Below are 22,628 nucleotides of genomic sequence, written 5' to 3'. Positions count from 1 at the left end.
AAGCTTGCTATTTTCTGGTTTATCCTCGGAATACTTTGCTGTACAGTCTACAATAATGTTTATGGAAATTGTCTTTTCGTCATTATTATAAACGTTAATTTTTACGCAAAAATTGAAATTTCATGTTTATGTTTACCATTTTGTAATATAATTTTTCTAATAGTCTATGGAAAATTGAAGTTTTACGTTTATGTTTACCATTTTATAATCTAATTTTTTTTAATAGTCTATTTTAGATTCAATCTGTAGAGCAAAGTATTTTGAGGAAAACTAGACCGGAAAATTGCAGATTGCTTCATTAGAAGTTACGGAATCGTGATAAAATTCAAAATTTTTGGTCTTGTTCTTTAATTGACGAAAACTTTTATAGTTTTAATAAGTTTTAAATTACAAATTAATTTTCTACTTCTCAAATATAATAGTAAGTAACTAAGCAAAAAATTGTGTCTATTAAATTCTATTTTTGAAATAAATTCTTGCAAAGTTCGTCTTCGATTTAATCAAATCTCCTATCCCCCTTAAAACAATATTTGATATAATGATGTAGTACGGCTATATAGAAATAACCAGGAATAAAAAAAATTAAATAATTAAGCGAGACGTCGTGTGTGTGTGTTTTGTGCGCGCGCACGCAAATGATGACAACTTATTGTTCTCCAAGTTGAAATGTGTAGACAGTTCGAGAAAAACCTCCTTTCAAACTAAAAAAAACAGCCTCTATTTGAGTTTTCTTTCCTGCGAGATTCCTTGCTGGGCGACAATAGCTTGGAAATAATGCCATTATGTTTGTCGACAGATTGTCGCAGCGTATGTATTGTCGACACATTTATTATCGTTTCTATCGATTTTTCGCAAACATTAAAATAAATTAGATACGACAGAGAGACATACAAAGTAGTATATTTACTTTTATTTTCGTTGTTTATTGTTCTCTGACCTGGCGGAGAAGAGTACATCAATTTCCTGACCCCAACATCTTTCAGAAATAACAACAACAATCGTAGAAGCAAACAAAAGCCGGGACGCATGCACATCTTATTTTATTAATAGAAGAATACAGAAAGAGAAATTTCCACTTTGCAAAGAAATAAGAAAAAAACAATAAACTGCAGTGGCATCCAAATCCTGAGTCTAGAAAATTAGAGAGATACAAGCGATAATAGCCTTGCCAGTCTAACAATACGAACTGGAAAAGAAAGACTTCACAAGGCTGCAAGCGGCGAAAAAGAGTCACAAAATACAAACCGAAACACGTCAATGTATACTTCCATTCACAAGATCGTGATACAGAGAGAGAGGGAGGGGGGAAGAAGAGAAGGAGACAGAGAATGAGAAAGAGTAGAACCGATTTCCACTAAAGCAAACTTTATCGTAAAAACAATTTCCCCGCCGCTACTATATCCCTCCGATTCTCCGGAGAGACGGAAAGTTTCAGCGTTGCTCTTCTTTTCTCGTGTTCTCTTTACTACAAAGAAGGCCTAAGGTTGCCATCCACGATTCGACTGAATAGCAGGAAATTGAACAGCCTCATTTTAACCGACTCGTAATCGAATTACTTCGCGTAGTCCGAAGTATCTTCTTTACACATCGCATTAATAAATAAATATATGAAGTTTGAGGGTCTTTTATATTTGTCTATAGTAATATAGACAAACTGATTTATGAACACAATTATTTTTTCTTCTTTGACTGTTTTTCTTTTTTGGCTCTTTTCTTTTTTGGCTTTTTGATATAATGATAATTAAACATATTACTATGGACATTTGGATTATGAAATGTTTTACACGTAATCACGCATTATGTTTTTAAGCGTCTCATTAATTCTCTCTCGTTCGTTTATTGGATAATTTTGGCAGATGGCATTTTGAACCAACGCGGCAAATTAAATGCGATCGAACGTAGATCCAGCTGTTCCTCTGATTTACCAAACGGACGGATCTGACAACGTATGGTGTCCGCACCTATTTCCAAATCAAGAAGAGTGTTTGCAGCACACTCGTCGGTGGAACTGTTAGGCAACGCGTGGAGAATAAATCCACCTCCTTCCGCCGAGAGACGTAACGAGATGCCGCCCGGTTCCGATTCTGAAAACCGTGTAATCTGAAAGTCGATTTATATAGATTTGGAATCAGCGAAGGCGGCGCGACGACGGAAAACGGCGATGAGGATCAGCTAACCGGCTTTCTACTTCACGAGCCAGTTGATTTAAGATATGCTGCCTCTCCTCTCTCCTTCTACTATCGGAACTACCCTCCAGAATCTCCTCTTGAGTCTGCTTCCGGCGAATGTTTGTTCGATCTGATCTCCGAATAAAAGCTTCGTGGGAGCGAACTGGAAGATAAATACTGCTCTCTTTTCGTGTCGTCTTGCAAAATAGAATAATGCGGGCGCACTTCCGTGTTCCCCTTCTTCTTTTCGTACTCGCGTGTTCAAATAGCTCGAATAAAACGCATTTGCTTTGGTCCTGTAAAATGGATACTGTGAATTCTTGCTCGAAGTCTATATACGAGGAGCGAAATCGATATTTTTATCGCGGTAGAAAGGACAAAGTATCTCAAAATTTACTGTACTGGAATTCATTATTGTAATATGCACGAAATATACAATTTGTTCACATAAACTATTCAATCTAATAAACAATTACACTTTGTACGAAGAGAAAAAGCTGTAAGATTGATCGAGAATTTAGTTAATGAATAGAAGCGGATAATACAAGAATGTGAAATTGTAGAAAAATGTAGATGATCTCTGAAAAGTAAACGGATATAGCATATCACCATGTCATTCCATCCGATGATACGGCAAGGTAGAAACGCTCGCGTTTGCACGAGAGTAGTCTACGACTGGTGCGAATGTAAATATTTCCCAATTTATCCAACGCATGCACACTAGCGGAGTGGGATAAACAACCGAATGCAATTGAACGACATCTCGACTCGATTGTGACAAACGTTTGTCGACCTTCCCTAAATATACCTACGCCGAATACCGTCACGCTGGCGAACGCTCGCCAGCATGTGGGTATGTTCGTAGCTTCGCGCGTGCGAGAAAATTCGAAAACGTTCGTCTGTGACAATAAGGAGGCCTGCCGTGTCGGCGTCAACGTCGGCGTCGACATCGGCGTCGCCGTCGCCGTCGCGCCACGTGAGAAATGGGGCCACGCACGGGTAAGGGCGGATGCCGTCTTTTCTTTATGTTCCCTGCAGCTTTTCAGGCTGCGGTCGTAACCCTTCTCGAGTGCTTTCAAAAGGAGACCATAGCGGAAGAAGCGCCCAGGACGAGAGAATGCGCCGCCGCGTATATAAAGCGCAAAGGCAAAGAGTTTATACGACTGGCAGTGATCTTCACGTAAGCTCGTTGGAGAACACTTTCGACCAAAAGGTTCATAATAATGACGCGTGTGATGTATATGACTTAAAATGCCGTACTCGTGCACAAAAAATCCTCATAGATAATCAAGAATTTAAGCTGCAGGTCTGTTGCATACGGAGTGCAATCCTATCCTATCGAGTTTCCCTGTACAGTTTCTGTTATTGTTTATTCTGTAAGCGAATATTCTAGCGCCGATGGAAGATATTTATTTCGAAATTGATTCCGCCTGGTTCGGGCACATGTTATTTCATTCGTTTCGATACATATACATATGTTTTCTGTGTACATATGTTTTCGTGTGAAGAGACCTGTGGCGGTAATGATTGGTCCACGTAGATTTTCAAACAAGGACCGTTTTGCCGTTGTCAGTGGCTATAGGTATAAGGCCGACGATTCCGGAGAGATTGCTCTCGCGTACCTGAAATGTATCGTGTAATAAAGAGACTAAAGTACATTTTCAAGTAAAAGTACATTTCTCTCTTTCTATTTCTCTCTTCCGTCTCAGCCTACAACTCCATTCAGGATTTATCTCGAGCTCCTTAATTATACTTTTGAACAGTTTAAACGAGTATCATTTGTTATCATTCGTCCTTAATTTGACATCGTGACTAACATAATTAAGCAGTTTCAAGCAGATTTAATTAATCATAATAAAATAATCCATCGGATCTGATTTAATCCTTTCGGGACGAATGTGGTAAACGAGACCCGATTACATTTCAATGCTCGTTCATAAAAGGGTTAATACCATGTGATTGTGCTTTTCGTATAACTGAGCTAATCGATGTAAGATTAAAAGGATATAGCAGTACATACATAAAATATGTACAGTAGTATTGGAGATCAAAGAGTAGCTTTCGCCGGTGTTTTGGGTAATATGTATTATAATATACGGGTTCTAATCCGGGAGCTTTGAAGAAGATTCGGGGAAGGGAGATTTGCGCGGCGAGGGGATATGACGTCACTAGCGTTTCAACAACGCGCAACGGTTCAATATAATAATTCAAAAAGCAGTCCAATAGTATAAGTTGATAAAATCATGCAGCTATATCGTAAATAATTGTGTACAAAGAATGGATGTTTCTTTTAGAATAAATTTTCTGATTTCTTTAAAAAAGAAAAACTGATAATTTAAATAATAAAGTTATTAACAAAATTAGTTAAATATAATTTTCTTTAAGTTAATAACTATTATATTTTTTTATGCATTTATTATTTTCTTCTTAAGAATCTTTCGAAGTCATTTTCTTGTGTTTTTACTTGTTACGATGCATACTGCAAATATTGTAGATTTACAAATATTTTAAAATGATATCTTCGACGCGATAATGGCACGTCGAGATGTTGGCGCGTTTCTCACAAATAATATACGATGCTTGTAACAGAGAATATGAGATACTTGTCATGTGAGAAAGTAAAAAATATTAAAAATAAATTCTCTTTCTCTCAAAAATAAAAAATATACTCTTTTTAATCATTTTTTCTTTAGATCTTCCTTCTCTATTATACAAGTACATTGGATTCTATTAACTAATCTTAAATATTCTGTATGATTAATAAGCCTCATAAATAAACAATAAATAAGAAAAAGTTGGAGAAGGAAAATAAATAATTCAGAGGTAGACAGAGATAAAAGAAATGAGATGAAGACAATTATATCGCTACAGAGAAAAACAAGTAGATACGTACATAAGCAGGACAGAAACAGCTATAAAAAAAGAGAGACCCACACAAAGGGAGGAAAAGAGTCACGTATCACTGTGAAAATAAGAAAGAACTATTGCATGTATTCTTACGAGAGAAAAAGAGAGAGAAAGAGAGCCATATATCGCTACAGAAAAAAGACAGAGCATTGCTGTTCTGCGCGTTACCCTCTCCTCACAGACCCTTTGCTTAGGGATGTTACACTTCCATGCTTCACGGGTCCCTCTTCCCTGTACCTTCAGAGTTCCCTATAATGTTACTCATAATTATTCACCGTTCTAACCGCTCGGCGAGAATGCGGGTTTTCGTTCGGGTCGGCGCTATCGCGCTGGATACAGATCGCTTAGTTACACAGTATTCGATAATTATATCACCAAAATTCAATTCCGCGAACTCGTGTCCGAAGAGAAGCTGCAGAGAGTGCATATAGGGCAAGCGCAATCGCATCCCTCCACGGCGCGTCAATATTGGCACAGAAGCGGAACGCTGCCGGATCCCCAAATTCTATTCGGCCGTTTGTACGTATGCTGAAAGCCGCGGGAGCATACACATATACAACGGATGCGGACATACATCTGCCCTTTCCTTCTAACTACACCGATAACCAGAATTGATAGAACACCGTATAATAATTATAAGCAACTCAAAGCAAACAGGGAGAGTGCTGCAATCTCTAATTCTCTGGTCGTTACCAATGACCAGAGAGAGCAATGACATGCGCTTCCGAATGCATAATTCATCGGAATACCAATACGCGAGACGTCGTCAATCACGAATTATTTGTGTCGCGAAGACGTCGATCGATCGCGTCTGCCACCACGACTTTCCCTCCTTTGCTCCATTTCGGATCGGCGCGCATTGCGCGCGGGGAATATAATCCTCTCGGTTAGATCCTCTCGACGCGGCCTCACAATTTTCCGCATCATTTAACTCTACACGCGTCGTCGCGCAACACTGGTCATGCATATCAAGTTTGATGGCGTTATTATCTTTCGAGAGTATTTAATACGAGAGCGCGAACGGATAAGTGCGATTTGATTAATTAACTTTGATTAATAATAAATTTTCTTGCGGGAGACGGGGCAATCGACATCGCAAATAACTGCACAGATATTTGCGATGAAAGGAAAAAAGAAGTAGAAAAGCCTGATTCCATTTGGGTGAATATATACCATTAATTTCGATCCCCCTTTTATTCGATATAAGGGCTCATGCACAATGAGAGGAATAAGGAACAAGGAGTTAAATATAGAGATAATTTATAGTCGCATCGTGTCTTTTTTCAAGACACGGAATTCTCTCTATATTTAATTCCTTGTTCCTTATCCCTCTTATTGTGCACGAGCTCGTGTACCCCACGCGAAATGAAATTTCCGATATGTCTAAACAAACGCGCGTATCATGCAGGGCACGAATCGCTCTTGTTGTTCGCAAACACGCGCGATCCGACGCCCAAAATCTCGTCGGATCGGTGCAATTAATCCGCTGCCATCAATCCGGCTGGACGCTGCGAATTCTTTCTCACCGTGAGACGAGACGCGGCGTGGAGGCGCGGAGGCGCGGAGGTGAGGGAGGCGAAAACTGTCGGACAGTAATTTCCTCGAAAACGGATAATTACGGAGCGAGGCGGAAGTCAGAACTCATTCCGGCCACCGTGAAATTTCATTCACCTCGATTTCTCACGCGCCTCGCCGCAGGTAGGAGCGAGCCGTTGTCTGGACGTGGAGAAGAGAGAGCGAGAGAGAGAGAGAGAGGGGGGAGGGCAAAGAGGGAGAGAAGGAGAGAAGGAGAGAGGGAGGTAGAGAGAAACGCTCTCTCGCTTCCGGAAGCAGCCAGCCACGACCAGGCAGACGATGCACGCCACATCCATCAAGCGGGATGAGAACGGCGTTGTTTCGTGTATGGGTGATGTGGTGCTGCGAAGGCAGGCAGGCACCAGTACCGGCAGTACCACCACCATCGTCGCCGTCGCCGCCGCTGCCACCCCCGTCGACGTTGAAGGCGATACTACGCTCGGATGGGAATTACGCGAGAGGCGAGAACGATGGCCTACGTGTTGTCTGCCGCGCGCGGAGATGCACCACGAGGCAACAGCCGGGGATGTTCCACGAACGGCACACGCTCAATTTCCGCGTTTGCCGGACGCGCCGCGGCTCACTTTATTGCAGACACGTCTTTCAAGCACTTTGCAACCGTACGCGAATAATGTTATTTCATTCTGTTATAAGTTAAAGTCGACGAGGGAGGCTCTCCGATCGGGAAGTCGGCTCTCGCGTAGTTAATCGATGCCAAATGTACTCGGTAAAAACGACGATTTGTTGTACGTTATCTTGTAGAGTTACGAGCTGTTCCACGTCCACGCCGGCGTGCTTGTTCGTACCCTTCATTCTTTTTTGTTAAGCGTGCAAATCATCCCTTATTTACGAACTCCTAACGATTTCATCAAATAATTTCTATTCGCAAACATCAGGCGAGAATATTCTTATTAATTCTCAACCTCCTGTAAGAGCCACTTCATGGTGTGTTATTCATATACGACTGTTTGTTCTGCGCGTGGAAGTGGCAACGAGCCAGATAGCGACATTTTGCGACATTTTCCGGCGGTAAAGTGCGATGGGACATTTTCCGACGACGGAGAGTGTACATTTTATGTGAAACGCTTTTTCGTCGTCTAACTGCACTTCCCTGTTATGATAAACTGCCATATTTTTCTATTGCCTCGAACAATTATCGTTAGCGTCGTTATATCGGTTAAATGCGCCTTACGAGTCGCAACAGTAAATTTTACCGAAATCATATCAAAAAGAATCTGCCGACGAATCGTTAACGAGATACGCGTTTCACGGAGGTTCCATTAGGAGAAGAGACATGAATAGACCGATGCGGTAATTATAATATCTCAGAATATGCGCGCGGCACGTTTTGCGCGTAGAATATCGCGTGCAATATATCAACCTCGTCGGCGCATTAAAAATTAGTTCGCAAGACGGCGTCCGTCGGCATTATATTTTTTCGCCTGCTTCCTTCAACGTTGGTAACGTCAACGTGCGCGCATGCCACGTTCAGCGGCAATTCGCCAGAGCGAACCGCCGTCTATTATGCGGAAGTCACTTTATTGCAGCGAAACGTGCATCTCTTTTACAACGGGTCTCTTCTACAGCAGGCGCAATTTTTTCCCCGAACGCGCGCCAAATTTTTGCCCGCCGCGCCGTTATTAAATTCCTGCTCGTCATCAACGTTCGCACGTTCCGATTTGCGTCCCGTTGTCAGTCGCATTAATTATCCTGTACGTCTGTTCGACGTAATATCGCCAACACGCAAAGTCGCCGTCCGCGCCTCCCGAATCTTCGGCTCGCACGCGAAACGAGGGAAATTCGATCGTAATCGCGCGCCGCGAAATTCACCAGGGATATATTTCTGCAGAAATCTTCTGCTTTTTCTGCAGTGGACTGCGACAAAAATCGTACTTCACTCTTCACCGTATATAACAGTCTTTTCTCGTACACCATAGAACTTGGAAATACCCTGACGACTTGAGACGAGACTCGATTCGGTGTACGGTGGAGATTTCGTTTTCGAATAGCGTTAAATTGAACTCAAGTATTCTTTCACGTACTCTGTAACGCAAAATCGTGACTCTTCGTTTGGCGCGAAAGTTTCGCAAGTCGTTTCCGACGATTTACAGGAAATCGAAGACTCGATGGACTAGTGTGCAGCAAGAAGCTGTTACCATTCGTGTCGATGCGGAAGGTAGTGGAATTTAGATTTATGTTAGATGTATAAATATGTGCGATTGTCTATGAGAGAGTTTACATAGAATAGTAAGAGCAGAATAGTAAGAACAATATTATGCAATTATCTTCAATTGTATTCAATGTTATTTTATCACTATCAGTATAAATATAAGTCCTGTCAAGTATCACAACTTTAATTCATATTTTGTATTTACTTAGTATCTTATTTTTATTATAAATAACGAGATTATAGAAAAAAAAGATTTGTCCTAATTATTCCTACAAAATTATTTTACAGTTACAAACACTTAATAACATTAATATATTCTCATTCACAAAAAGCAATAAATACGGTCAATATTTAAAATGGACGTAATGAGTGTAATGACCAACAAATTATTCAAAACTACTTGCTTCTCGATGTACGATTATTATCATCATAAAATATATAATATCATCGTAAAATATAACATCACATAATGCAACCTCTTTTCTTGATTACAATATCTCGATATTCGATATTAACTCCTGATTGAAGCAGAAAACGAGCACGTAGATATCCTTCCGGCAACGTCGAAAATGGAAATGGGCCAGGCTTCCATTAACTCCACCGGCGAGAGCCTCTAATAAACACCGTAATCCCCCGTTTCCTCGGTTTCTGCGCTTCCGCCGCCTTCACAGATCCCGCGGGAGCCTTCTTGCGTAATCCACATAGAGGAAGGCGCCGTTCGCGGAGGAAGAGACGGCCGGCAAGAACACGGCAGCACGGCCCGGCCGGCGCTTCTAATGTTACGAGCAAAACGACCGGTTCGGCAATTTGTCAGAAGGTGATTAATTGGCGAGCCGCCACCGACGCTCGCCCTCTCATCGACCTACCCAACGTTGGCGACGAAGGCGGTACGGCACCGTCCCGTTGGCCGGAATTTATATGCAATGAGTTCTCGTCGGTAGTTTGTGTGTCATCACATGATGCTCCGAGTGCGGTAAACTCCTACCAAACGGCTACGTTTGTGACTCGAATACAAAAAGACCCACCCATATGTCACAGAAACTTGATAAATCATATATATCAAGATGTAGAAAAATTCTGGAACAACAGATCTTTTAATCTTTCACGATCACGGTGTTGATCGTGAATGAAAAATATATCGATGAAAGGAAATACATCAATGAAAAGGAAACGTTAATCTAAAAGCTGTAACTTCTCAGAGAAGTTTTATGTACAATTCATTTTCCGACATTTTTAATAATCTATTATTAAATTGATTACTATCTCATTACAATAGAAACAAAATAAATACAAGATTCACTTTTTTGAGGCATATATTATTAATAGTAACACTATTAGTGATAAAATAACATTGGAAAATTGTTGAAATTGCTGTAAAATACAAATGCAATGTTCTCTTCCGTGATATTGTATACATGTTACTTGAATTTCTGTTGACAATTTCGCATATATTAAATTTCTGTTGACGTTTCGAATATGTTTATTAGTTTATTCTGTTTATTGTATTCACGTCGGGCAACAATCGTAAAATTGACATATATGTATATATCTACCTGTGTATGAATTCAAGAAAAAGTTACAGCGAGGAAAACTGTATGCGCTGCAAAACACGTAGCGAACAAGCTGACTGGACACGGTGAATTGTGATCGCGGACGGAGAACGCCTCAAGAACCCTTCGTAAGTGGGTGTTCCGGGTGTCGCCCATACATTTCGTGGGGCTGTAACGAGATCTCGTAACTCGTGTCGCGTCGTCCGGACCAACTTCGGTCCGGACTATTGTCCGGCTATTGTGATCGGAAAATTTAATGTTAACCGTTAAGTAAAGGATCCGCGAAATAGAGGCGCGGACATCAAATCTCAACAAACAAATTTCACTAATCCACTTATTCATGAAAATATTCAATTACTATTGATAGATAGTCATATCTAATAAAAGGAATAATTTACGCGATAATTATAGCATATAATTATTCATATTTTAATTGAAAATTTGTAAACTTATTTTTGACGTTTATCTTAACTTTCTGTTATCGCCCACAATTTGCAATTACGAAATGGAAAGTATTTATTAGAGATTCCGCGTTTCACGGATATTAAGGCAAAGTGTTTTCAGAAAATTTTTGCTACACGATGAATACTCCTTTTCGAGGTTGCACACGACATGACAGGCAGTTTCTCACGAGTAAATGCGTTAAGAAAATTAAATGTATTCCACTTTTTCGGGAAGAGGTTTGCACGGAAACAGCAATTTTACAGGGTAACGTTTACTTTTTTCCCGGAAAGAAAAATATTTTCAGGACACATCGTATCGTGTGTGTATGTGTATGTGTTATGCAGCACACCTTAAGAATGCCTCTTTCGTCGCAAAGGTTGACGAAAACTCTCCCTCCCTCCCTCCCTCTCTCACACACACACACACACACACACACACACACACACACACACACACACACACACACACACACACATACACACACACACAGCATTTTTCAGAGTAACCATGCGTGCGTCGTTACGCAAAATTACTCACAAATCCGGCTTCCTTCCAGAAAGTCGATAAGCTGTAAGTCAAATGGATTTCGCTTTATCATGGATAGTGGAAAGTACAGAGCGCCCGGAAGCTTTATCCACGTACTAGGGCTTAACCCATTGCTCGATTCAGTTTGGCAGCGAAACTGATGGAAAGAGGCATTGCGCGATCGAAGCACGCCGTACGCATGAGAGCGCGCGATATCGTTGATTGACAAAATCATTTTTACGGATACCGCTGTACGCAAATAACATGAAAGAAATCTATCGCAACTGAAAATTGTCCGTACGGAGTTTCAAAGTATAAAACGTACAATTTGCATAACGCGATCGAACACAGTATTACATAATGCTTATCGATTTATTCTTCTAATTATCGAAAACTTTGTTTCGAGAAATTGATGTAATTGTACGTTGAACTATATTGCAATCATAATTAGCAGCTTAGCTTACAATAGGTATATATAAGTTACATTAATAAAGGGAAATCGTTAAAAAAAGTTTATATTGAAAAGCAGCTAAAGTTAAGAAAAGCAGCATAGTGCGGAGTAACTTCTGAGCGTTCCTCCACGCGCTGGGAGAGAGTTTTAGATTGGGTGAATTCGCGCGTGGATACGAATAGGTTGGAGAGCAGTCGGGCACGATACTTGTTGGATGAGAGTCCGATGGCGGGGCAAGAGCGAGCGCGCATACCGTCGCTCTCGCTGGGAGTAATTTACGAATATTTTACAGCTCCCTAAAGCCGTAAACGCAACCGACCGCGTATATTTGCGCCGTGCCTGCCGCGGATATTAGCTTCCAGTCTCGTGTATGCCTCCGGGGGACAGAAGAGATAGTCGAGTGATGAATGTCCCGTCAGCAACGAGGTGGTTTGCCAAACCTTTCTGAGGAGAGACGCAATAGTTGGTAGTCGGTCGTGGCTTCATCTACTTCCACCGTCATGAATTGTATCCTAAATAGTTTGATGGCGAGACGACGGATCCTGTGGGAGGTTCTCATTCGTCCGTGTCCCTTCATTCGTCCCTTGTATCGATAATTTCGATAACGACGAGAAATCGTGCGAGTTACACAGATTTTCTCGAGATTTGCGGCCTACAAGACTTTCGCAGATTTGAATACGGCTGAAACAGTGACGTGGAAAAACGAAGATTTTCCATTGAATCCGAGTACATTGACGTATGGCCAACAAAAATACAATAAAATATATCGTACCGTGTAACAGTAATATTTTATTATGCGCATGAATATGTATATTTTTATGCTTTTTATAGAATTACAGGTATACATTCCTAGAATTTTGTTGCAGCTACAAAAGGCTTTAAAAATGCGAGTTTTAATTTAAACCATAAAAAATTAAATCTGCGTCAGATCAATATTAAAAAAGAAATACGTGAGAACGAAATACATAACCGCTAATTTTGTTCCGCAGCTGCTGTAGTTAATATAAATCACACGAATATCGAATGCGGTTCACATCCATGAAATTAAACAATATAAAATTTACATTTTTTCATCAATACATTTCATCACGCGCGGCTAACGAATTCTCGCGATTTGTAAGAATCGAAAAATCTTGCTAAAAACACCGATACATTAAACGAAAAAAATTGCTATTAGATCCGTGACATTCCACCTTGTGGAAAATTATGTAAAGCGATGTATTTATGGTTCCAGAGAGGATAGAAATTGGTATAATATCTCGTATGGAAATAAGGGCTGCGGAGTAAGGTGTCCCTGCAAGTCAATTTTCTATTTATTCTAAGACAACGTTGTCTCGTTCAATGGTATTTTGATTTCTTGGTATGCCATTGTCTATTTCTGATTCATGCGGTCTAAGATACCTTTGATTTCTAAAACAGCATTATCGTGGTCTCTCTGTTTGTTTGAAAAATTGTATCCAAAATTCTACAATGTATGAAACGTATATATTTAAATAGGTTGGGAATTATATATAAGTGGATGTTATTAAGGAAATACGAGAGTAAGCACGAATTTCCTTGTTTCGCGTGTATCGAACGGCGAAACCGCACGGAGAAAATTTTATGTTAAATTTTACTATGCTGCCGCACCAACTGCGGACCATCAAGACGCCCAAGTTTAAATGCTATAGTCTTGTGTAAAATTACTATGTCCATAGCATTTAATGCTACGATCACAGCATTCAATGCCATAATAATGCTATGATCGTATCACTAAATGCTATGGACATATCACTAAATGCTATGGACATAGTAATTTTACACAAGACTATAGCATTTAAACTTGGGCGTCTTGATGGTCCGCAGTTGGTGCGGCAGCATAGTAAAATTTAACATAAAATTTTCTCCGTGCGCAAACAAACTCGACGACGGTCTTCGTATCCGTGCAAAACGCGCGCGCAAGTGACAAGTGACACGCGTGTCGTTATCCAGCGCAAATCAAATTAAATGCAGTGAACGTCGTCGAGATCGCTCGATGTTATTGCCAGTTTAGTGTTATCTTATCGCCGATAAAAAGCGAAAGAGAAATGCGGATGCGGACGACAGTTCGGCTCTCACGCGAAGTCTGACGCGATAAGAAATAACGGGCTCCTCGTTAGGAAGGATAAAGTCGAATGACGGTCGGAGGAGAAGACGCGGAAGTCAGATAAGCACGGCGGTCGTAATTGGGGATATTCGGAAGACGGGGGAGGGGAGCATTGTTCTTTCGCCAGCCGATTAATTTTTTTCTCGCTATGATAAATGTCGCGCGACATTCGTTCTTTTTGTCCGGGTAGGGAACAAGTAACCGCGGCCGGGCGAACAACAAATCGCCGTAACTTTTCAAACCATACATTTGCGCGATGCGATATTTATCTCTCCGAATAATTAAACAACAAACACGATACGGATAAAACCAAATATGAAAACCGTATGGTGTTAAATAAATTACTTTCGAAATAGCACGTATGTAAAATCCCTTTTATTTGCGCGGTGATTTTATTCCATTTGGCCGAACAAATTTCCGCCGTGCCTCAATAATCGGTGCCACCGCGAGAACTATTTATCGTATGATAAAGAGCCGCGTAAAATAGCTTACTGTCGCAGAATTTGAATCGTAAAACGAGACGCGGCTTTGTATCGTTATCCGATATTTCCGCGACGTCCAGCGCTTTTGAAAACTTGAAATGCGATACGGGCTGTGAGATTCCTTTCAGTAGCGAAATAGCGGCGAATTTTCCAGGTTGCGCAAATGAATGGACCGGCATTCGCCACGCAATGCATTAAGTCGCCAGCCGCAAACGCATGCATTTTTAAACGGATCGAAGAGCCGAGTAATGCTCTCGTTTGGACTTTCTTCCATTTATCGGAAACGGACGCGTTTTCCCGAGGCGAAATGGGTTTCGGGTTGCACAGGCGACTCTGACTATAAATTCCCTTTGTCGCCGGAAAGAGAAATGTCGTGCGATCGGGCGCGCGCGCGCGCACACATTTCGAGGAGAACGGTCGTAATCCCGCGATTACGTAATCCGTTTTTAGCTCATGACACTTTTCCGCACGATGAAATAATTACGCGATCTCGTGAAATCTGTGCAACTGTGCGCGTCGTTTAAAGTGATCCCCGGGGACTCGCCCGGGAGTGAAGCAATGTCCCATCTGTCTTGAATGCCTTTCGCGCACAGCGCGCACTGCGAAATGTCGAGTCGCGAGACGAAAAAACGAGAAGCAGCTTTGTCCCCCTTCCGTCGTCGTCACCCATCCGGCAGCAGCTTTGTGCGCGAAACGGCTTAAAATTCTCCACACTCAGAGCACGGGGGAGTCGGAGAAAAGTTCCCGCATTCTTCGAAGGTCTAAGCAATCCCGTGCCGTTAACCAGACTCGCGAGTAACCTCGGAAAACTGCACCTAAAATGGAGGCCACCTCAATGGCCCAGGAAAGCTCTCCCTATATGGAAATTTTATCGCGGATTCCGCAGGGATTGAAAAGCTTTAGTTATCATATGTACATCATATACGAGAGTTTGGATTTGATTACGTTAATAACGTTAGGAGAGTGAGGTGAATATGTGAAAGGACATTTCGACTGTAAACTGAATAACGAGAAAATAACAGCCGCGCGCGCACTTTAAGTGATATAGTTTAGGATTAATGGTGCGAGAGACATGCTTGTTCTCACAAACTGCCGCTCTCAGAAAACTCAGCCCTTCGGCGCCCAACCTTCGGAAAATTAAATTACTTACTGTCCGATATTGTTTACCGATACTTAAATCGACCCACACGACGAGCACCGACAGTTTAATCTCTCCGCGGCCTTTCCCCCGGACACCCTCACCGTCTTCGTCTCTCGCGGAAAAGAAAGGTCAGAGGAGCGGAAGCGAGCGACCCTTATCGATTTCAGCGTTTCCCACGGGAAATCGCGTTCGTTCAGCAAGGAAGAACCGGGAAGGCGGACACCGTGGAAGGAAGGATATTCACAGCGAAGCGGCGGCGCGGCGGGCGCAGAATTTTCCATTACACCGAGTGCGGTTACCCACCCTTATCATAGCGGTGCATATTCCAGAGACGGCTATGGCGAGGGGCGACGACAACCTCTCGCGTAGTAATGGAAAACAAACAGGGAAAATATCGTCCGTTTACAATGCCGGCGATATTCTACGCCCGGCACGCTCCTTAAACCCGGATTCGCGGATATTCGCGGGGCGTGGCAATGAGCGTGATAAAGAGTATATTTCTCGAGCTCGTTTCTGCGCGCGTATCGGGTAGTGACGTGACGCGCGTCTAAAATATATAACTTTCCGACGCCGATCTCTCTCTCTCTCTCTCTCTCTCTCTCTCTCTCTACGATTCCATATTTCAGTGATTTTCGAGTAAATTCAATTCCGTCCGTCTTTGAAAATCGACACGAAGCTTTCGTATTTCAAATGGATGTTGCTCGAACCAAGTCATTTAGCTCGTAGCACGTGTTACTCTGCTGTACAATGTCTCCGTTTTGCGTATATAATTAGGATTATCGGCTGCGAGAGAGCGCGCTGTTTTGGGACCGCGTCTATTTGTTTGAATTCAAACTCTCCTGTAAAACCGGCGGCGAACAAATGCGCAACCGGTCAGCCGGGTCAGCAATGTGTATCGAAGTTTTGACGGCTAGCGAATGGCAAAGCGGCCACTATAACGAAGAACAGCGGCATTGTTTCGCGACGGTAATGGCCCGCATTTAATGCGCCATTAGAAGTTGTTAACTTCTACTGTTGTTTCACGAGAGCGTCGCGTTATATATACATATATATTTATACGATGGTGCACAACACGACGATACGCGCATTCGACATTGTTGCGCCGATTTATCGTTTTCTGGCTTTGAGAGTCGGCAATTAAATGATCTATTCCTTTTTCGAAGTTTTTTTTTATAGTAATTGCATTTGGTCAACAGAACGACATTGTTGAAAGCAAAAATTATTTTCTCTCTGAAAATCCGATCGGCCGTCGTACGTTTCCGCAATTTTCGCAGTCCTAATTGAAAAGAAAACTAGGTAACTCTATCGAGATTCTGTTCAATCTAAAATTAATTGTAAGATAAGATTTTCTATTCTTTATTTTGCTATTTCTCTCTTGATCGATACACAGCTCAGAAACTACTACATATTTTTCATTAATATCAAGGAAATATTCAAGTTTTCCACAAGAAATATTATTGCATATTAAACATGTCTATTATCGAGCGCCTTATATAAAAAACGCATGCATTCGGTAATTCTAAATAGACAAAACATTTTTCGATCTTGTTCGAGGATCACTTTCAACCGACCAGTTAGTTTTAATTATCGTCATAATAATAGAGCGCTCGATATATAAGCAATAAAATATAAACATATCAAATATTTGATGAAGCAAACTTTTTACTCGTGTTTTTTACTCCTATTTCCATTGCTATTCCTGACTATTTCTGACTATTTTAAAATAAAATAATAAAAGCATCGCTTTTGTTTCTCGCGCAATAATTGTTTTAATCAATGCTTGGTAAAATCACATTTCACTTAATTAAAAAAACTTCTGTGACTCGTGTATAAGAATCAATGTTATTTTTTTTGCTCAGAATAGAAAATTGTTTCGCAAAATATGTAAATCTGGTAATATGCTGTATTACAAACATGGAGAGCAACCGTGCTCTCTTCGTTATACGTATTTCTCTTCTCTTTGTATGTATGTATTATGTATTTCTAATAAAATTATGAATAAACCGAAGACTCACGGGAAAAGTACGATTAAAATTATATCTAACGATGATTATACGCGGTAAGTAGTTTATTAAGGTATTGTTGAATTCGACATAATTGAGGTTAATTTAACGCTGCGTTTTATTCGAACTGCTCAGAATGACGATACGTCCCATGATAGAGTGCAATGTAATTATAGCCTTTAATTACAATGCAATTTCTGCGAATTACATTTAGTGCGCTAGCAACGAATTGCAATTTATCGATCTGCCTCAAGTTGGTTCGCCACAGCATTTCACATTGATTCGTAGTATATAAATCTCTCCATTCCCGTGCGCATTACTCGAAAGAGTAATGTAACTCCAGCTCCGAGACATTGTCAATTTTTATCGTAAAATTTTCTAAATTAAGCTAAACAATTCCTACAAAAATAACGTAAACATTTTTTAAATAGTAAAAAGATATGTGCAAAACTACATAAGAATAAATAATAATATATAAAAGCTCTCTTTTGAATAAAATAACATGTATCTGATTTCTTTATCTAATTAATCTTATATAATTAAATCAAATAACAGTAATTAACAAATTTGGAAATAAGAGCCAGGCGTGATAATTACCGCGCTATTATTGCCAAATTTATGTTACTTGAATTAATTAGATAAGTCGATTAATTAGATAAAGAAATCAGATACAGTCAATGACACCCAAAAACCAGAGTGCAGCCAGAATTTCAATCGATTTACGGAGAAATGCCGTGCGTGACGGATTAATTCAATCATAATGCCGATATATGTGCCAATAACTATACTTTAGTTTACTTGATTGTACAGGTACTACATATTAAAGCTCGTTTACATATGCGATGTAGAATGTACATACTGTACGCGTGTCGACAGTCCGTCTGTAGCTTATTACATACACGAAGAGAACGCGAAGGAAAGGACGAGAGGAGAACGATACTTCGCTTAGGACGAAACATTGTTATCTGTGGTATAATATCCGCCTTTGCCCGGCGTGCGCGCACCTGGCGTAATTATAAAACGAGCGCAAACCCGGGAAGTCTCATTAATATTTCGCTTTGTTCTTTTCTCCTAGTTGCACCCCGTAAAGAAAATGCAAGGACGCTTTTATTTAAAATATCGGAAAATGTCGAGCGGGGGGGGGGAGGAGTGGGAACACGGTATCTGCGCGGCACGTTTGTATTCCTTTAATTTCGCTCGACGGCACCCGCCGCGCAGAAGGAGAATAGCGACGTTATTATGGGACGTCGTAGGAGATCTCACAGTGTCGCGCGTGTCTCCTGTGTATCTAAGAGGCGTTAAGCTCAGACGATTAACGCCGCTTTGTACGGCGAAAATCGCGCGAGAAGATACGCGATTCCTTTACATTCCGTCTCCTGCGGAAATTTCACGGGACATTTTTTGTACACGTGCACGCGAAAATGGGGTATCTGCCCATGCGTTGAAACGTACGTCCGGAATGTGCGTTATATAAACGTCGCCCGTGAACGCCGTGCATTCAAAGGAAGTCGAAAATGCACGGAGAGCCGCGGCGATAAAAATACCAAGACTCTCTCTCGCACGCATCATCCCTCGTGCCTCTAGTGCCGCTGCTGCTGACAGCTCGGCGTATCAGTGTTCTTCATATGCGCGAAGAGCAGCGCTGTTCAAGCGAGATTATGTTGAAGATTGATTATGTTGCAGATTGTGTTGAAAGACGTATTAATTTACTGGAAATTACTGCTACAATTTAGATAGAAGCAGGTAATTTAACGGCGCTCCAATATGGCATTTGATTACGTTCGTATAATGTTTGATTGGTTTTGTAAAATTATTTTAAAAAATAGCGATTAAATAATTGATACACGGTCAATCAATGTAACAGTGTATTTCGTCGCTTTCGTTTTACCGCACAATGCGACGGCTTTTTTTCACAGAAATAAATTTAAAATTTATACTTTATATGCAATGTAATAACCATTAATTATATTTAAAAAATTGAAAAACGCGGATACTCTCTCTCTCTCTCTCTCTCTCTAGCCATAAATGTGACAATAATTAAAAAAATAAATTTGACAATATTTAATAATAAAATAATTTGAAATTATTTAAATTCACGATATATTCTTAGCAACAGAAATAGTCACTTTTATTATTACACAGAGATATTTTCTTTAAATTGTAGATCACCATTTTCAAATAATAGCGTCACCATCAAAATGTTACATTCTATACTTTTTTTAGTAACATATGTCAATCTTGCAAATTTCAATGAATGTGAGAAATTAATGGCAAATAGCGCGCGAAAATCCTCAAAGACACCAAATGCCATTTATTCAATCACTCGCGGGATAGCCTGCACTATCGGGAATTTCCATCGTCCTGGCGACGTTACTCTAACGATCGAATTAATCCGGAAGAACCAAGCGTACATACGTGATCGAGGTTGCGCGAGATGCATACAAGCTGCTATACGCAGTCGTCGCACCGGTTGAGTGTCACGTCGACCGTTGGCCGTTATGACATCGGTGTCGATATGCCGTCGCAACGGCGCATGTCGATTGCGGACGGGCGCGGTGCGGCGGTCTACAATTAGCAATTAAAATCAGCGGACCGGCCGATTGATTAGACCTTGGAATGGATATCCCGCGGCCCAATCGACTCATCGATTATAATTTCCAGCGCTAATTATGCCACGGCACCGCCGCGCGAGCGGCGAGATATGATCAACACTCCGCCTCCGCCCGCGCCGCGACGAATTACGTTCCGGAATATTTTCCGTCGTCGTGCCAACATCGTCGGGATTTCAATTTCAACAGTCTCGTTCGGAGTAACGAAACGAGCGCGCACGGAGATTCATTTTCGCCGCCCGCGCGTCGGAGAATTGCATCTCATCGAGATTTATTACGCGCCGGCTTCGACGCGTCGCGTCGCGTCGTGTCGCGCGTCTCTCTATCTTCTCGGAGAAAATTCGCAACGCGATTCGCGCGAGGCGCATGCATACAAATGGAGGGCGAACAGACGTATAACTGTACTCACGTCGTTCTGGGCAAAGGTCGGCGTGATTGGCCCGTCGCTGGCTTCCCATTTGTCCGCGATGCGGATCGTCTCCGCCGTTTTCTGCTGCACCGATTTCGACTCGTCGAGCAGCGTCAGCTCGTAAAACTCTTGGATATCTGCAACAGTCCGGAGAAAAAGGAAAAGACGTATTACCATCTGCCACGGAGTTCTCGACGTTCGGAGGTAAAATCTCCGCGGACCGTATGACCTGCAGCGGTCTCTCAGACGGCGGGGGATTTCATTTCGTTTCTATCTGGCTTTCCTGCGTGCAAACGCCATGATAAATTGACCGGGGACTCGATTTAGTCCGTTCGTTCACATCGGATGCATGGAGGAAACGTCAGAATGATATAATGGGGCTAACTGAGAGACAATCGGTCGTAAGTCGTATTATAATAATGGAATAATAGATTCGGTGCTTAAGTGGGATTGTTATCTCCGGTGATGAACAGTATATTTGGGATGAGATGCACGTTGCCGATTCAAGAGGTCGGGGATCAAGCGACCAGGCCCTCGCATCTTTGTTCGGTCGTACCGAAGACTTTAACGCCCCGGTCCCGAGACGTGGATGCGAAGCCGCACGATAAGGCGGTCACATAATTTTCAATAGTTACACCGCTCGCGTAACTCGAGTGGACTCTCAAGCTAGCGCGTGTCGCGGCGCCGCCGCGTTCTCGAATATATATCACCGGCACTAGGATACGTCGGGTGCAGGTCGTCTGGGTCGAAGGAGCCCGTAACTCCTTGCCAGCATCGCTCGCTTCTCGCCACGACGTTGCGGAATGGGATAAGGCTGTCTCGTGACAACACGAGAATCGGACACAACGTAGGACATCGTCTGAATTAAGAATGAACCGCTTGAAACTTTCGAAAGATCGATTTTTTTCCGTATTGCGGTCGCATTCTTTGCGCGTAATTTAATACACCAGGCATGTCCCGAGGAAAATGTTGCAAAGAATAACGTACCTAAGTATGTGAATTAATATTTATCATGAAAAATACAGCAGATATGATACAAAGACGTGGCAATAGTAAAATAATTTATAAGAACATTGTTCATACAATCGAGTCAATTTATAATATTCAAAATAGATGACAAACTTTCTATCTTAGATATTTAATTCTGGAGAACAAAGATGCTTTTTTTATACTAATATTGCTGGTATCTTGTTAACTCTTATATTAATATTATTTTAAATATTTTCTGAGAAAAATTAACATTATGTCGTCTCTGTAAGATACGCGAATGTTTATTTGAAATTATGAATATCGCGAATTTATACAATTTAATTCCTTTTATTAATACCGATGCGACAGAAGAGCCACAAAAGATTCAATTTCTTTCTCCTAAGAGCCGGCTACATCTATGCGGTTTAATTTTAATCCCGTGAACCGTAAAATATATATATAGCTCCGAGAGAGAGTTAAAGTAATTTCCAACATATATAACCCACAATTTTCCACGCTTATTGTAGCGAACATTACTCTCAATTTCTTTACTCACAATCAGCTAGCGAGTGTCTTGCGCGTTAGTAGTCGTTAATAAATTGAAATTACGGTTAGCGCTTTGAGGCATTGCTCCCGAGAGCGTCGCGTATTAATTGCTCCCGCGTGAGCAATTCCTAAAGGTAATTTCCAAGTTACATCATTACAGCACCTGTGTTTCGCGCAATACTAAGCTTTCTATAATTATGCTCGTTAGTCGGTCAAGCAGGCTAAGTTTCTCCATCCTTTCCGCCGAGATGATACGGCTGCTCCTATCTTAAAGAAAAAAAAACAACACCCTCGCCATGCCTCGCAGTTACCAAAGCATGGTTTATTAACGGTATGTACATTAATCTGCGATTAAGAAAATTTACCTTCAATATAACTTTACTACGTTCCTTCCGTCATTCTCTATTTATTTATGTTATCGATATTCCAAGTTTCCTGTAAGAAACTTCAATACAATATTATTGGAATTATTTGCTAACGTTCGAGATGTTTAGGCAGTTTGCCTGCGAAATTAGCAGACTCTTCAACAAGACATGTAATTATTAACCATAAAT

General features: G+C 41.3%; 1 protein-coding gene and 1 long non-coding RNA gene across 13 annotated transcripts in view; one reads left to right on the top strand and one right to left on the bottom strand.

The window, feature by feature from the left end:
* Dlg1 (discs large 1) overlaps positions 1 to 22,628 on the bottom strand; it is a 496,300-nt gene that overhangs the window by 215,097 nt on the left and 258,575 nt on the right. For all 12 annotated transcript variants that reach the window (XM_071773514.1, XM_071773517.1, XM_071773516.1 and 9 more), the window contains one exon: positions 20,560 to 20,696. In XM_071773514.1, coding sequence (XP_071629615.1) covers positions 20,560 to 20,696 — 137 coding nt within the window. The remainder of the gene's footprint in view (positions 1 to 20,559; positions 20,697 to 22,628) is intronic.
* Positions 1 to 22,628, top strand: part of LOC139810201 (uncharacterized) — a 304,062-nt gene that overhangs the window by 86,940 nt on the left and 194,494 nt on the right. The window lies entirely within an intron of this gene.

Source organism: Temnothorax longispinosus, chromosome 3 (assembly GCF_030848805.1).
Source record: "Temnothorax longispinosus isolate EJ_2023e chromosome 3, Tlon_JGU_v1, whole genome shotgun sequence".
Lineage (NCBI taxonomy): Eukaryota > Metazoa > Arthropoda > Insecta > Hymenoptera > Formicidae > Temnothorax > Temnothorax longispinosus.
Note: the sequence above shows the minus strand (reverse complement) of the source record. Positions and strands in the feature narration are given on the sequence as shown.